The sequence below is a fragment of the Schistocerca gregaria genome, chromosome 2, assembly GCF_023897955.1.
Source record: "Schistocerca gregaria isolate iqSchGreg1 chromosome 2, iqSchGreg1.2, whole genome shotgun sequence".
Taxonomy (NCBI): domain Eukaryota; kingdom Metazoa; phylum Arthropoda; class Insecta; order Orthoptera; family Acrididae; genus Schistocerca; species Schistocerca gregaria.
Window position 1 is genome coordinate 816,123,566 of NC_064921.1, and position 16,802 is coordinate 816,140,367.

The 16,802-nt window shown below is 37.9% G+C and overlaps 1 protein-coding gene across 1 annotated transcript in view; it reads right to left on the reverse strand.

The window, feature by feature from the left end:
• Positions 1 to 318: 318 nt before the first annotated feature.
• Positions 319 to 16,802, reverse strand: part of LOC126335143 (ATP-binding cassette subfamily C member 4-like) — a 109,399-nt gene continuing 92,915 nt past the window's right edge. Inside the window, exons 22-26 of the mRNA XM_049998104.1 lie at positions 15,738 to 15,983; positions 7,924 to 8,096; positions 6,538 to 6,667; positions 6,171 to 6,281; positions 319 to 1,641 (exon numbers count right to left, since the gene is read on the reverse strand). Coding sequence (XP_049854061.1) covers positions 1,612 to 1,641; positions 6,171 to 6,281; positions 6,538 to 6,667; positions 7,924 to 8,096; positions 15,738 to 15,983 — 690 coding nt within the window. The 3' untranslated portion in view covers positions 319 to 1,611. The remainder of the gene's footprint in view (positions 1,642 to 6,170; positions 6,282 to 6,537; positions 6,668 to 7,923; positions 8,097 to 15,737; positions 15,984 to 16,802) is intronic.

Below are 16,802 nucleotides of genomic sequence, written 5' to 3' on the forward strand. Positions count from 1 at the left end.
GAAATTTGTCATAGCTAACCCATCATAGTATCATAGTTGGGGAATAATGGCACTATTGTTAACCATCCTATAGAGGAGACACTGAGTCGCAGACAAACACAGAAAAAAGACTCCCATAAATGTTGAGCTTTTGGCATAACAGCCTTTTTCTAAATTTGAGAATGACTATCACAACAACTAGAGAAAAAAATATTATCTATTATTAAAGCTGTCAGTGGTTTAGAAAAAAAAAGAGGTCAACATTCAGTAATTTTTTTTTACCATTTGACCAGTAATACAAAATACCTGACAGGTAGCACAGCAAGTTTTAAACCTAACCTAACCTAACATAAAATCATTTCTCCTGGAACAATTACTATTCCAAAGCTGAATTTAAGTGTTCGCCTGTAATAAAGCCCTAGCTTTAATCGTATATGTATTGACAAAAAATATGTTCATTAATGTTAACACCATGTATATCTTGTAAACTGATGTCTGTATTTCAATAACAATTGTTCAAATAATCTATTGAACACGTAAATAAATAAAAATAGATTTAATTATATGAATTACTGAAGTTAACAGAAACCTTTGTTAAACTCTCATGGGTTTAGTATGCTATAGAAACATTCAAAAAGGTTATGTTGTTTATATGCCCTGTCTTTATCTGGAAGCAGTAAAAGCTGTAGTGTACTGGAAGGAAAGAATCCCAATTTGTTTGTCATGTAGGGCTGTTACTCTGCACTTTCATCTAGTTCCTTCCATCAGCCTTTCATTTCTGCCAGTAGAGTTCCAATACTCTTAAGTCATAGAATGTGCTACTTTAATAAATTGCTCCATAGAACAGATGGTTTGTGTCACAAAGCAATTTGTATTTCTTATAAGCCATTCATATTACAAAACTTCATGTAAATGTTAGTTGCTGAATAATATATCAAATATTAAACCTTAATCTAAGTGTTTGTCAGTCTATAACATCACAAACATTAAGTAAACTTTTATTAACAAAATCAGTAAGGGTAGGAGCCCATAAGAACTTAAAATTCAAGTGAACATCTATCAGATCCAAGTTACACACAACCATAACTGATTAATAATTTACATCCATTTTAAAATGACTAAGACATTTTAACATATGCCTTTGTATAAATATTAGAAAGTATCTGTTGATTCCCATTAATTTAATGGGATCTTGTATACACAAGAGAAATTAGAAGCTTATTTTATAAATAATGATTTCTTACTTCTACACTCTTCTCCTGAGTATGTTTAAATCTTCATTAACTTAAGGTTGCTCATGGAACACACTTCCAACACAATTAAAATACCAAATATTTCTGAACCACAGTAGCTTGTATCCTTTAAAATGTTCTTAAAATAATGAAAGCAAGATGCTCATAATTTTCTAAAAAGTTAGTTTGATTGTGTGAGAAGTTGACACAAATGAGCTTATTTATTTGGCACTGACTATCTATACACCCTGTTATGTGTGTTTACATTTTAGTTTGTATATCTAGTGTCAAGTTCCTTTTATTTATTGTACTGAAGAATCAGACAGTAAACTCTGGTAATGCTGGCCCAGTGGTAGCACTGCATATGCCACCAAGAAATACTGTTCTGCCTCCATAGTCTTCAAATTATCCTCAGGGATCTGTGGTAGCACTGCAACAGTTAACATACATAATGAAGTTGATAGCAAAAGTGATCAGTAGTTTATTAGCTGAACCAAACAATCTTTGATGGCTTGAGTTTCACATTAAAGTGAAGTATCTAATTTTTAATTACCTTAAAGCTTTAATTCAGCTTGTTTTGTGGTGAGCAGTTAAGTGTGTGTGCCAACCTTTTCATGAAATGTTCTTTAATTTTAAAAAAAATTTAAATTTGTTATTTAGCAGATTTTTAATGTCACATAGTTATTGAGGCAAAGTTCCTGCTTAAGTAAGGCAGTAAACATTGTGCTAGTGTTACACAGCTTTTGAACATCTCAAAATAGTGTTTCTACAAAACCATTTGTCGCACAGAAAGGTGGATTGTTCCCATCTGCTATATTTTTTATATTTCAATAAACTATTTTTGCTGATATTTGGATTTTCAATTCAAAAATCTAGTAGTATGTGATTTTAACATGAAAATATCAAGATCATACTTCGATAACAACACTAGTATATTGTTTAGACCACAGTTTTCGTTGTTATGTTCACACTGATGCAATTTGTTTAATAAGGGCACTCCTGATTTGAAAATATAATTAATTGAAGTCAGTACAACAACTCATAACCTGCAGAACCCTACGAGCTAATCATATTTGAGAAAAGTGACCCACACCAACGGAAAGTCTGGCCGTGTCACTTTCCTATGAAGTACCTTGAATCACTTTAAATTTAGTTCCATGGCAGATTATGTCACAACTCTTAAGATTCTGAACCGACTTCATTCTGTATTAACTAATTTTTTTTATACAAAATGACATACAGCATTGATTAACTCACTGATTAATAATTTCTTGTAGCTTTTCCTAATTTTCAGTATGGCATACATACAAATAAAAGGACCCACATTGTGAAAGAATAATAGTATATGTGTATTTTCTGTAAGCCAAAATCATATTTGTTCTGTTAGTTTGTCCAGCCCTGCAAAATCCAGCTTAGCTCATTTTTGTCAAGTATGAGGTATTTATGGAACAACAGTTTCTTCTTACACCCATGCAAGTAGTAGGACTCCTTCCAAAATTGGCAGTTCATGGTTTGAAAGCTCTCAAGGATGACCTATGCACTACTGAAATACACTAATGTGCAATTTTTCTTAATCTTTCCTAACCTTACCTGGTTATTGCCCTCTCTGCCACTTCATACTTATCAATTTCTGAATTCTCATAAGTGACAAGAAATGAAACTCATCTCAACTCCCTCTCCTCCCCCACTCTTTATCTTGCTCTTACTCTTACTCCAATCCTGTTTTTTGTCAATATTTTCATTTATTTTACCTCATGATCAAATGGTTCTAGAAGTCTTCCAAGATCTATGATTACTGCCCTGAACACACAAATTTGAGAGAACAGGTCATATCTTATTCAGAGCATATGTGCAGGTGCCCATAGAGAACAAAAATTAACAGTAATGCTAAGGGTGTAGTTAGTGACAACATTCTTGTAGATTCTCTTCAGCACGAAGCATGCACGCCACTCCTCCCCTAGAAATCCAACTAACTTTTTTACTATTCCAAAGAATGCAATGACACTGTGCCTGCAACTGTTCACAACAAATGCAACTTGCCATCATAGGATGACATTTAAAAAGGCAGAGAGCATATATCTGTGTGTGAAATGCATCTCAGCATGTCTCAGTCCAGCAACAGACCAAAACATTGCATGGTAAAGAAGCAGTAAGGATAATATCTGTAGGATATTATATCTCATCATAACAACTGAGGAAATGTTATTTGTTGAAGTTCGCCAGGGAGAAGTAAAGCCTCCAGTCGGCCCTACAAAGCTGCCATTTGTGTATTCACATAGGTGGGGTAGGAGTCAGCAAACTGATAGCACACAGGAAATGGTCACTCAAGCACATCTCAGAGATAATGGACCACTGAAGATTGGCAACAAAAAGGAACGTGTGTTACGGGAGATGAGGTTAACTTGACAGATGGTCAGCCAAGAGGGGCATTTCTCTGACAGGTTCTGGGTGAACCCCAAAGGGTATGGTGCACATTAAAGTCACCGAGTAGCAGAAAGGTTTGAAGAAGTTGCCCAGTAAGCTGGAAGTAGTCTGCCCTGGTGACACCAAATGATCGAGGGATGTGAAAAGTACAAAAGGAGAAGGTCAAGCATGGAAGGAAGGAAAATGTGGGAAAATGTGGACTGCGACAGCTGTAAGCTGGATAGTCAGGCAGATGGGTTGACTATGATCATCATCCTGGATGAGCAGCATGAGTTGGAATGCTGTCCTCAGGAGAAGGTGAAAGTGGAGCGAAAAGAAAAGTGAGAACTCAGCATGGTTGTGTGGAAACAATTTTGTTTCCTGGAGGCAGAGAAGAAGCAGACACTGATTCAAGAGCAGTGTTAAATCCTATTTGTTGGGTCTAAGTCTGAATGCTTCATTGGAGGAGAGTCATAATGAGAGACGGGGGAAATGAAGGCGTGTTATCTCTGTGGTTGTATAGTGTGAGCCTTCAAAGTGAAGTCCAGGGCAGCGAAATGATTGGCAGTGCACACTGGTAACACAGGTTAGCCAGGTAGGGGTATCATGGTGACAGCTGAAAACTATCTGCGTCGGCAAAGGAGAAGACAGCTTGTCTTAGTTTGATTTCTTTGAGCCTTTCCAGTTGCCAGTGAAAGACTGACTTGTTTGTTGGCTTGTGGGATGTAAACAGTCTTCATGGGAGTATTCCTTCTGTCCTTTACTAGGCCTGCCAGTTGTGTAGCGGGTGACTTCAACCTGAGAGGCATAAATTTGGTGGCTAGTTGGACAGCTGGTCGAGGAGACAGGGATGCTACCATGACACTGGGTGATTTTACGACCGTTGTGGTGAATTTGAAGTCCCATGTCTGCCTGCCCTTCTTTATCGAGTGAGATGTAGCAAGAACAGTACTTTATTTGCCAGATGGCAGAACACATGATTTTCGACTAGCCAATACACAGGACAATATTGGGTGGAGGTGCCATCGTCACCATTGCAATTGATACAGTGGGGAGTAGGTGGCAGACAATTGCCCTCATGAGCATCCCTACCACAGGTTACACATTTGGCCAGGTTTTGACAGGACATTTGAGTGTGGTTGTGGTGATGACGACACTGGTAACACCAGTGGGGTGGCCCCGCGGTGTGAGCGCCTTGTCAGTGTTCGCATTGCTTCCCCCTCGTGTGTGTGTGTGTGCGTGCGTGCGTGCGTGCGTGCGTGCGTGTGTGTGTGTGTGTGTGTGTGTGTGTGTGTGTGTTTTCAGCGTAAGTTAGATTAAGTAGTGTGTAAGTCTAGGGACTGAACCTCAGCAGTTTGGTACCATAGAAGCTTACCACAAAGTTCCTAAAACGTTCATGTTGGCACTGAAGATGCATTTGCCTTTTTCATCACCCAGTGGACTGCAATGACACCCTGATCAGAGATCTATGTTTGGATTCCTGACTCAGTCAGACCATCAAGCAGCCTAGTGTGAATAACACCATAGGAAGTATTCAGTTATCGATGGGGCTCTACAAAAACAGTATAGCTGTGGAAAAGCAAAGCTGCAGGCAGTTGTGCTAGAGAATCAGAAGCAGTCTTCAAAAAAGCGAAGTACCAGTATGTAACAGCAGTATTTCTCAGGGCCAGCTATTCCAACACCACCGTTTTGATTAATAAACGGATTTACCATAACAGAGGGCTGGCCTTTTCAGTGTGCGAAACCAAAAGGTACAATGTTGCAGCTGGGAGGGTCTTTAAGTCATTAATCTCATTCTAATTATGTTTAGTAGACATCGACTGTGAAGATGATGACTGGCTCACTGCGAGAAAATTCTGCGTGACTGACAGCATCTCAAATGGCTCCCTCCTTCCAACTGGCAAACCCAGCTTAGGTGATTGTGAGGTGTGACCTGTGGTGTGAACAAACACCTGACAGTCACGTGCTGCATGTCAAACACATGGGACAGAATTTAGTTATGCACAGGAAGGAAGAAGAGAAAGAGGAACCTCAAACACTAGTGAAAAAAACAAAAACCATTTGAGAGAATGTTGTGATGTCGGCTACTTAAAAATGCACAACACATTCCCAAAAACATTCCAGGCATATTTGCCAAGGGAGGGGAGAAAGAGTAGCAAGAGGATACACATACAGAGTGGAAGGGAAAAGATGCTGCTAAGGCTGGGGCCTTGTGGTAGCCAAGCACGATCCCACTGAAGAGTGGCAACCAGCCTCCCCACCCCCCCACCCCGCTCCTTTGCTGGTTGGTTGGTGGGGGCAGGGGAAGGCGGACGTTATTTGGATAACCTGCTTGTATTAAAGGTCTTCCAACAGTATTAGTGTTTAAAATTACGAGTAAGTTGAGCTTATGATACAATTTCATCAATCTTCCAACAGTATTATTGTTTAAAATTACAGGTAAGTCTAACTTATGATACAAATTTCACTAACCAAAGGCAAATATAATAAACTGCTTTTTGTGTGTGACACTAACTGCTGAGAATGTTATATATTGTAAAACAGATTCATTCATACCTCCTCTGCTACTGTATACAATTGGTCTGCCATTGTTTTTCCAGTCTGTTGCACCATCCTGAAGAAGATCCCCTTCTTGTTTTGCAGCAGTATGTATGGGTGGTCAAATTCCTTAAAAATTTGACAAAAACAATATGATTATTTTTCAGAAAAGCGGGTGTTTTAAATTCAAGATGCAACTTCAGTACTTTGATTAAACTAGAAAGTGAAGCTACCATATGATCTCATTACACATGAACATAGCAAGCTGAGGTCAAATCAAGTTAAACCCTCACCCAAATAATGTGAGATTATTTAATACATTGTTTTGTTTGTGCAGTTATGCAATGATGTTGACTAGCAAATTGGAAATAGTTGGAATACTTACAACAACACTTCCAGAATCCATTACAAGCACTTTGTCACTGTCCATGACAGTGTGCAAACGGTGGGCAATTGTCAACACTGTGCAGTCTACAAATTTCTCTCTGATGGTGTGTTGTATGAACTCATCGGTTCTGGAAAGGAATATATTTCTGTTGCTTTATCAAATCTAATACTACATAAAAACTTTGTCTCACTGGAATTATTGTCTTCTAGCATTTAATTATTAGAGGGCTGTTTCAATGTGTTACATTGAAAAATAATTGAAATATGCATTAAGACATTTCACACACTAGGAGAGGAGACAATTCCTATTTTGTAGAGTGCAGACAGCTGCTGACAGTTCACAGCAGCACCCGCTTTCACACCTTACAAACTGACATACACAAATTTCTTCAGGTTGTCAAAGATGTGAAAATCACACAGTGAAAGACCCAGGTTGCAAGGAGCACATTACAGTGTTTCCTAGCCAAATGGGGGAAGTCATTATCGTGCAGCATGGCAATTCAGTCTGACAGCATTACTGGGCATTTTAACTTTATCATGCATCACACTTTCTGCAAAGTGTCTTGTCATAGGTGCTGCATATTAATTGTGGTTCCACACTTTAGGATCTCAATGAGCAGAAGGCCCCTGCAGTCTTAGGAGGTGGTCACCACTACCTTACTGGAACTTTCCAACAACTTTGTATTTCTTTGCCCGGAGAGATGTGGGATGTTTTCAGAATTGACTTTGCTGTCTGAATGTAGTATGACAATCATCCTGTTGCATGGTAACACCGACTCCCACACTTCAGCAATTTGGTTGAGAAACACTAACATCCTCAGTGCAGGCCAGATCATTCACTATGTCCTTTTCATGTCTTGATGCGCACTGACTGTTCACTAGTTTTTCAACATTCACAATGGGGAAAAGCAGCATTTGACATGCTAACTGTACCTTTGATCTCTGTAATTGGAAATTTTATTAAACATCATTGCAACGAACAGTAGTCTAGCATGGCTGGATAGCAGAATTAAAATTCAACCATAGAAATATACAACCATAGATATATGTGAAAATCTTACTAGTTGTCCGGGGTTGTTTTCGCCATTAAAACTGAATAATATTTGAAAGTAAATCCATTGATATCACATTGGTATTTTACAATAATTGAAAAATGTTTTCTGTAAATGTGACATTTTGAGAACGTACTGTAGTGAATTGCCAGCTTCAACAAATTAAAAGAAGTGCCATCAAAAGCCTCTTCCATAAAATTTCTGCTATAGTACTTTTCATTCCAAACAAAGCAACTGAAAGAATATTTTGTAGGAATCAAGTAAGACCAGCTGACATTCAATCTTTAACAAGAGAAACTGTGATAACACTGAAAATCAGTTATGTATTTCACCTGGGGTCAACATTAGCTGTAGCTTCATCAAGTATCAGTATCTTGTTTTTCCTGATTATTGCTCTTGCTAAGCAAACTAGTTGCTTCTGCCCAGCACTAAAATTTGATCCACCTTCTGTCATCTGCCAACTGAGACCATTTTCAGATTCTATTACTGTATCTTTCAGATCCACCTGAAAACAAAATTAGAATGAAAGCAGCAGCTTTGGTCTGTGGAGCAAATAATTGTGTTGTGATTGCTCCGAGAAACTGTAAAATCCAGGTGTTTTGATTAAATACAGTTATAAAATGTGATTTCACAACATGGACAAGTATTTTAACTTACCTTATTACAATGCTGTTTTGCATTTCTTTGGTATGTAGATCTTTCATATAATTTTTTGTGCTACTCATCCTTTCTGAAAGTACATTTGTATAAATACACCTATTGCTTATAGTTAACAAGAGACACTTAATTGTGTAGCTATTTATTGATTATTAGTCTTTAAATGGCACCATGGAAAATTACTTGGTATATGGGACATGGTTGGCTTTTTTTGTACATATACATCTGTTAATATGGATGAGAGACATCAGACTTTCTGTTTCATTGATAAATTATTATTTACCCCCCCCCCCCCCCCAAAGTGTCATCTCTCTATTACTGGATATATTACAGAAAGAAATGTTTTTATGGGTTATTACTATGTGATGGAGAGAACTGTTTGCTAGAATTTACAATGGATAGTCAAATGAAAACAAGACTGATGAAAAAAGTAAACTATATTATTCAAAAAGTAATTGCCAAAATTTAATACAGTTATGCCACTGAGACAACACAAGGGCTTCATGGAAAAATTTGTACAATTGCCTCCAGAAGCCAGATGTGCACCTCTCTGCCTGAAGCAAGTAGTCTTCAGGACTCCAAAAACATGGAAATCACACAGTAAGAGAAAGACTGCGTAGATTATGTATAAGGGCTTCCCAGAAAAATTTCTGCAGCATAGTCTAAACAACCTTGGCAATATGTAGGTGGGCATTATCCTGCAACAGAATGATGGTCTCCATGAACATTCCTGAGCATTTGGACTGGACACATTTCAGTTTCTGCAAAGTGGCCACATGCCGTGTTCGTGAATTGTGGCACCTTGTTCCCAAAAGTCAATGAGCAGAGGGCCCTTTCAGTCAACGCAAGATGTTATGGTGCGCCGAAAGCTGGTGTGCACAGCTTTCAATTTTTTTCATGGCAGTGACTCTGTGTGGTGCTATTGTGGCTCTGACATTTGCTCTCCAGCTCAAAATGATGACACCATGCTATTTTAATATTTTTGGATCCCAGAAGAAAGACATTCATCACTATCTATTCACTTTAAGAGGCGTATACCAGGGTACAAACATGGTTCCAGGGGCAACCACAAACATTTTTCCATGAAGGCATTGTCTTGTCTCTCAATGGGATAAATATATCCACAATTATGGTGAAATGTATCCACAGTTATGGTCATTACTTTTGAAATAATCATAAGTTTACTTATGCTATTCCATTTCTCTCCTTCATTTGACTGCCCCTTATACAATCAGGAAGTAAAATTCATGGCACTGAAAACATGCACATAAGAGAAATTACCATATGTTTGGAACAGTTTCTCATGGAGACCATACCCACTCTGTTTTTCATTATTTGCTTTTTATTTTTCATCTTAATTCTCCTTCCCTCCTGACTCTTGTCCTATTTATTGTACTGTTTGCCTCCTTTCTCCTCATAATCCATCTTTACTTTTAACTCTGTCACTGGTGGCACTGTATCAGCTTCTATCCAGATATGATTATCTCCTGAAACCACGTTTTCATATTATCTCATTCTCATTACACAAGATATGTCCCTGTCCTCATGACACTCAGTGACCTGACCTTTCTTTGTCAGAAAGAGAAAGCACAGTGGCACTTGAAAAAGGTGACAAATTATTTCAACAAACATATGGCATAAATGAATTCTTTAATTTTTGATAATCCCTACCAAGAAGACCAAAGATCACAATGAATTTCTGTACTATGACTGTAGATAGATTATAGCCATTTTTCCTTCATACAAATTTGATAATGTATGCAGGTATATTGGTATCTCAGTATTGGTAATCTTAATTCACAAACAAAATTAAATCACATTTTTACAATTAACAACATTCTACACTTCCATATAGGAAAAAGATCAAACAAATATTTTTGGATTCCTGTTTGAGGAGTCTTAACCAAAATGGAGTATCCATAGTTTATTTTCTTTTCTCAAGGTTTGTCTGAATCGTTTCCACCTCCCTTTCTTTAACTCTTTCCTCTGCTTGCACAATTTGTGCACCCTCTAGCATACCCTGGCCCATTTCCCTGTCTTTAAATTATTTTTTTTTCGGTTTCTTTCTTCAGTTTAGCTGAAGCACAAGAGAAGTTCTTCATTTATTCTTAGATAGAATTAATTCTTTTTTCATTTCTTTCAGAGTAGTTGTCTTTTTTTCAAGTTCTATTTCTTTCACATTTTTCTTTATAAGCAGTATAATTTGAATCTGCTTGTTGTCCTTACTTAAAGAGCTGAGGCTCTTGACACAAAGAAAATTCCTGAAGTCAAACATGTTTAAAAAGCTTATGGTCATCTCTGCCTTTTCTTATGTATGTTTCCAGATGGAATATTTTCTCTTTGTGCCCGTATTTCCAAGGGTCAGAACCAGAAGCCTTTATGTTACTTTAAAATCTATGGATGATAACCTTGAGATGTGCTGCTGCCAGTAATTGTCAGTACCATTGTTGTCTAAGGGGGGGTTTTCATTTGCTTACTGTAAACTTTCCACTTGTGTACTAAATAATTTTGCCAGATGTGACGAAGCAAGCTGGGATAGTTTTAATTCCCCTCGTTTCGCCATCTGCCTACTTCAATTCTTTTTTTTTTTCACTTTTGAACTAATTATCATTAACATACGTGAGTATAATCTGCATTTTCATAAAAGGAGACTGGCCCTCATTTTGAAAGAATATAACACCAAATCTAATTTTGTGCTTAGTTTTGTGTGTATAATTGATCTAATTTATTTTAATTGTTCGTAGTTAGTATCTCTCATTATAAGGTGAAATCAGTAATTGTTTCATAACAAATTCTGACATAGAAACACACATGAATTCTGTACTAATTATAAACATTTGGAACACTAGTAATCTTAAAGTATCTATTAGGCTCTATTTAAAAACATGTTAGCAAAGCCAGCCCTTAATTCCAAAGTAATTAACAGTTTTGTCAAAGCATTGTTTGTATAACAATATTGGTTAATTTCATGATTTAAACAAATAATTTGGCCTAACTCTTACAGTAGAAGAAACTTAAAAAGGAATGAATTTTTTATGTATTCCATTAATGAGTTTAATTTCAGTTGTAATTTCTGTAAATTAAACTTCAAACGGTGTTTAGTAATATTGAGATGATATGTAAGGGCCTTATTTTTGGTCATGAGTCAATCCACGGCCAAGTTGCAGATGAGGAACTTGTGTTGGTTAGAACAACAACAACAACAACAACACTTCAACTTCACTGTAGAGTAAGTGTTAATCAGGCCATGTGTAGAAACATGGACAGTGTGCTCCATATGTACCTTTGTATTCTTCAAGAACTGTGAACTTTGTGGTTAGGTTTTTACTGCTCGTAGATGTTCAATAGTTAACTATTGTTGCAGCATGTGGAGGTTGCCTGCAACCTATTGAGGTTTATCGAAGGTTGAACAATAGTGCACTGGCCATATTGTGTATTATTTGGGGGGGGGGGGGGGGGGGGCTACAAGCAGCAAAAGTAAGACACTGTGGATCTGTCAGCTTCATTATTTACCATTGTCAGTGTCCAAATTACAAATCCCATTCTTCAGCCAGTGTAGCATTGCAGTACGTCAACACCGAGGACAACAAACAAAGTAAAGAAAGCAGGTAGAACCACTACACAGACTTAACGGCATCACTTTTCCAACCTTTAAAATATCAACACAGCTTCTATTCTCTGAATAAATATTAAGGGTCTAGAATCTTAAAACTTTTTTGGTGGTGCACTTGATAAGCACACCTTTTTCATCACATGTTTGAAGCTGCAATGCAATTTTTTGGGCATTCTTTAGGAAACATAACTTGTCACAGTCTTCCAGTTTACTAAACTCTTCATTTGCTTGCCCCCTAAACTTGTAACCAGATAATGTGAATTCATTATGAAGGACTTGAAAAAGTCAATTTTTCTCATTGCGGAAACTGTCAAAAGGTGAGCTGTAAAGGTTTAAATGTGTTTTCAATTTCTGTAGGCAGTATGTGAATCAAAGATGTTTGGCTCTGAAAACTGTGTGAACTTGCTAATAGTTCTTCAGATGAAACTGTGATCCGCCCCACCACCAGCTTTTCTGAACTCCGCTTATGGGAGTGATCCTTACAATACATTCTCCACTCCTGAAATTATTTCAGCCCCAACTTACAATAACCTATTGTCCTTACATTCTACACCCAACAGGTTCCTACATTAAATACAACCTTCCTACTTCGCATCACAGTAACACACTGCAGACAACTGGCAGAATGTCACCAGTACGGAATATGCTGAACTTATGAAAATATTTGTCCAAGGCTGTTTTGAATTGCATGGTATTCAAACTCTATTTGCACTGTGTTTGGTTTCTTGGTGCAGTCCGAATTCTTGTACTGTTGTAGGGATTGTTAGTTCATCCAGAATTTTGTGCTTTTTGGTGTCTTTTTAGAGGGGGGCACCAATTTCTGGGTACACCAGCCACAACAAGTAACAGTGGATTACCAAATAAAAATAAAATCCATTTTATAAGTAAAAAAATATTTAGGCTGTACTTAATGACAATATTACGTAAAGGACAGGTTGCTACTCACCATATAGAGGAGGCAACATCTCTATATGGTGATTAGCGATCTATCCTTTATGTAATATTGTCATTATTCCATCCTGGATTTTCCATTGCTTGATCTTAATATTTATGTGTACATAGAAGTCAGTGCCAGAGGTAGCAGAGTGACCAAGTTTGCTTGGTGTTAACAGCAATATAATGTTAAACTGAAGAGTACAAACTGCATTCTAAGCATCTTTTGAAATTTTAACCCAACAGTACAGTGAATCAAGAGAATTAGTTATGTATCACTGAAGTCCCTGGTTCAGAAATGTCACTTGCTATTTATGAATGGTGTTTACTTGGCAAAGAAGTGCTGTACAATTTCATTTTGTTCCAGAGCCATGAAGTTGGCATAGATTACTGAAATTTACAGGTTTGTTACCATTGTTTTCTCTGCTATTTGAAGAAAACTTTACTATCCATAATTAATACAGCAATTTCTACTTTCACTTTGTTTCACGTAACGTAAGAAAGAAATTACATTTGTTCCTGAGGTGAGTGTAATTAGAAAGATTTCACAATAGTAAGCTTTCTTCTATTTCCTAAATCAGTTCATTGTTCTGATGTGCCATACTGACAAACAGCACATGGAAACATTGGTAAAAATTTAAGTGCATAATGGAAAAAAGCTTATTCAAACTAATTAGATTTCAGTTTTATAGATGAACTTCTACAGTTTACTTATTATTGGTGAACACTTCCATCATGTGTAGTTTTAAGAATCTTCGGCTTTTGTGTAATGTAAGTTGTGGCTTGTCATACACTGGACTGTGGTTTAGTGATTGTCAGCTACTTGAAGTCTTAAAGCAGTGGCTTATTACTTACTAGCAGTAATGCGTTAACTAAAAATCTACAAAATATCTATTTACTACAGAACTGAGTATATAAAGTTTGCCAGAAAAGGTGACAATTCTCAAAAATATTTTGCTGATAGATAACACTCCATTGTCTCCAGAATGAGATTTTCACTCTGCAGCGGAGTGTGCGCTGATATGAAACTTCCTGGCAGATTAAAACTGTGTGCCCGACCGAGACTCGAACTCGGGACCTTTGCCTTTCGCGGGCAAGTGCTCTACCAACTGAGCTACCGAAGCACGACTCACGTCCGGTACTCACAGCTTTACTTCTGCCAGTATTTCACTCCATTGTCTTCCTGCAACTGATACTCTCAACTGTAAGTTATAAAATAAGATGTGAAGTGTAAAGGTACAGCTTGTGATTGCTGTCCCATGTTGAACATCAATGTCTTCCCTTGATGCTGTTCACCACATACAAAATAAAAGCACCTCCACAACAACTTTGTGAGAGGAAATACATTATGTGATCCAAAGTGTCCGGACACCTGACTGAAAATGACTTACAAGTTCCTGATGCCCTCCATCAGTAATGCTGTAATTCAGTATGGTGTTGGCACACCCTTAGCCCTTCATGACAGCTTCCACTCTTGCGGGCATAAGTTTAACCAGATGCTGGAAGGTTTCTTGAGGAATGGTAGCCCATTCTTCATGGAGTGCTGCACTGAGGAAAGGTATGCATGTCAGTTGGTGAGGTCTGGTACAAAGTCTGTGTTCCAAAACATCTCAGAGGTGTTCTATACGTTTTAAGTCAGGACTCTGCAGGTCATTCCATTATATGGATGTTATTGTCATGTAATCACTCTGCCACAGGCCATGCATTGTGAACAGGTGCTCGAGCATGCAGAAAGATGCAATCGCAATCCCCAAATTGCTTTTCAACTGTGGGAAGCAAGAGGGTGCTTAAAACATGAATGTAGGTCTGTACTGTTATAGTGCCATGCAAAACAAGGGGTGCAACCCTCCTCCATGAAAAACAACCACACTAACACCACCACCTCTGAATTTTACTGTTGCACTACTCATGCTAGCAGATAATTCACCGGGCATTTGCCATACCCACACCCACACCCTGCCATTGGATCACCACATTGTGTACCATGATTTCTCACTCCACAACATTTTTTCCACTGTTCAATCATCCACTGTTTATGCTCCTTACACCAAGCGAGGTGATGTTTGGCATTTACCAGCATGGTGTGTGGCTTATGAGCAGCCTCTCAACCATGAAATCCAAGTTTTTCTCACCTCCTGCCTTACTGTTATAGTACTTGCAGTGGATCCTGATGCAATTTGAAATTCCTGTGTGATGGTCTGGATAGATGCCTGCCTATTACACATTACGACCCTCTTCAACTGTCTGCAGTCTCTGTCAATCAACAGACGAGGTCGGCCTGTATACTTCTGTGCTGTGCGTGTCCCTCCACATTTATACTTCACTATTACATCGGAAACAGTGGACCTAGGGATGTTTAGGAGTGTGGAAATCTCGTGAACAAATGTATGACAAGTGACACGCAATCACCTGACCATGTTTGAAGTTTACAAGTTCCGCGGAGTGCCCAATTCTGCTCTCTCACAATGTCAAATGGCAAGTGAGGTTGCTGATATGGAGTACCTGGCAGTTGGTGGCATCACAATGCACCTAATATGAGAAACATTTGTTTTTGGGGGTGCTCAGATACTTTTGATCACATAGTGTACATGCTCTGACATGGACATAAGTGTTCGGTGGGTCACCAGCTGCCTTAGAAATGTGTAGACTTCTAAAATATAGTTATATGAACAATGGATGCATGTAATCCAGAGGCAAAAGAAACTATTTTACTCTTATTCTGTACGTAGAATGTAGAAGGTGCTCATGTTGTATAATTATGTCATTAACTAAAGTTAATCATAAAAATAAGGCGCAGGAATCCTGAATTTTAAAGTAGTTTTGGTCCTCTGACTACAACTACAACAGGCACATGAAGGTAAATAAGGTATCACACAAAGCCAACACCATGCATTTGTGTGTTTTATTTATTATGAAAAGCAATTTTACAGAAAAAAGACTTACCTCCTCCAAAGCTTGCCATAATTCCTCATCTGAATGTTCATCAAAAGGATCCAGATTTGAGCGCATTGTTCCAGAAAAAATAACTGGTTCTTGAGGAATTATTGAAAGTTTTCGGCGAAATTCTTGTAGCCCAATATGTTTAGTATCAATTCCATCAATAATAACTGACCCAGTTGTGTGTGCTAGGCGGAAGAGAGCTGTAATGATTGATGATTTACCAGCTCCTGTCCGGCCGACTATACCAACCTATGACAATGGGAAGTCTTCATGTATTAAAAATATTAAAACTTTAAATAATTATTTTGTTCTGTCAGCAGTTACTTTCAGCACTCACACATGCACAAATGGCTGTCAAGACCGCTGCTGCCCATCAAGTGGGGAAAAAGAAAGTAGCCAGACAGTGATCTTTATGGTATTTGTAACAGTGCCTAGATAATGTATAAGTAATGGTGGGGCATTTCATGAGCTGTCGACATCTTAGATATCCTGCAACGAATGACAGCTCTTCGCAGCCTGAAGAAAAACCAAAGAACCCAAGAAGATACAGTAAACAAGAACAGAAAACTAGAACCCAACAAAAAGACAAAAACAAGTTGAGAGTGGGAAAATTACATTTAATAACCTTGACAGGAAAGACTGAAGAGATTGTAGGCATGATGGACAGGAGAAAGTCATATCCTTGGATTGAGTGAGACCAAGTTGGAGGGAATAACAACTAAATTGTTGAGAGGGGGGGGCACAAATACTGGCAGGATCACAATAAAGACACAAAAATGGAGTGGGGTTTGTGTTTTACAAAGACATTGATCCAGTTACAGATGTGAGCTTTGTAAGTGAAAGGATAATAAGGGCAAGAGTGAACTTGGGAAAGAATAGTTCTACTATACTTCAAGTGTACTCACCTTAGCAAGAGTACAGTGAGGAAGAAAAAATGAAATTCCTTGAAGAACTTTAAGACCAAGTAAATACTATAGCATTATGATAATTAGGGATCTGAATGGCCAAATTGGCATGGATAGAAATGGATATGAGTTGGTGATGGGGGGCCCCTTTTGGATATGGAAG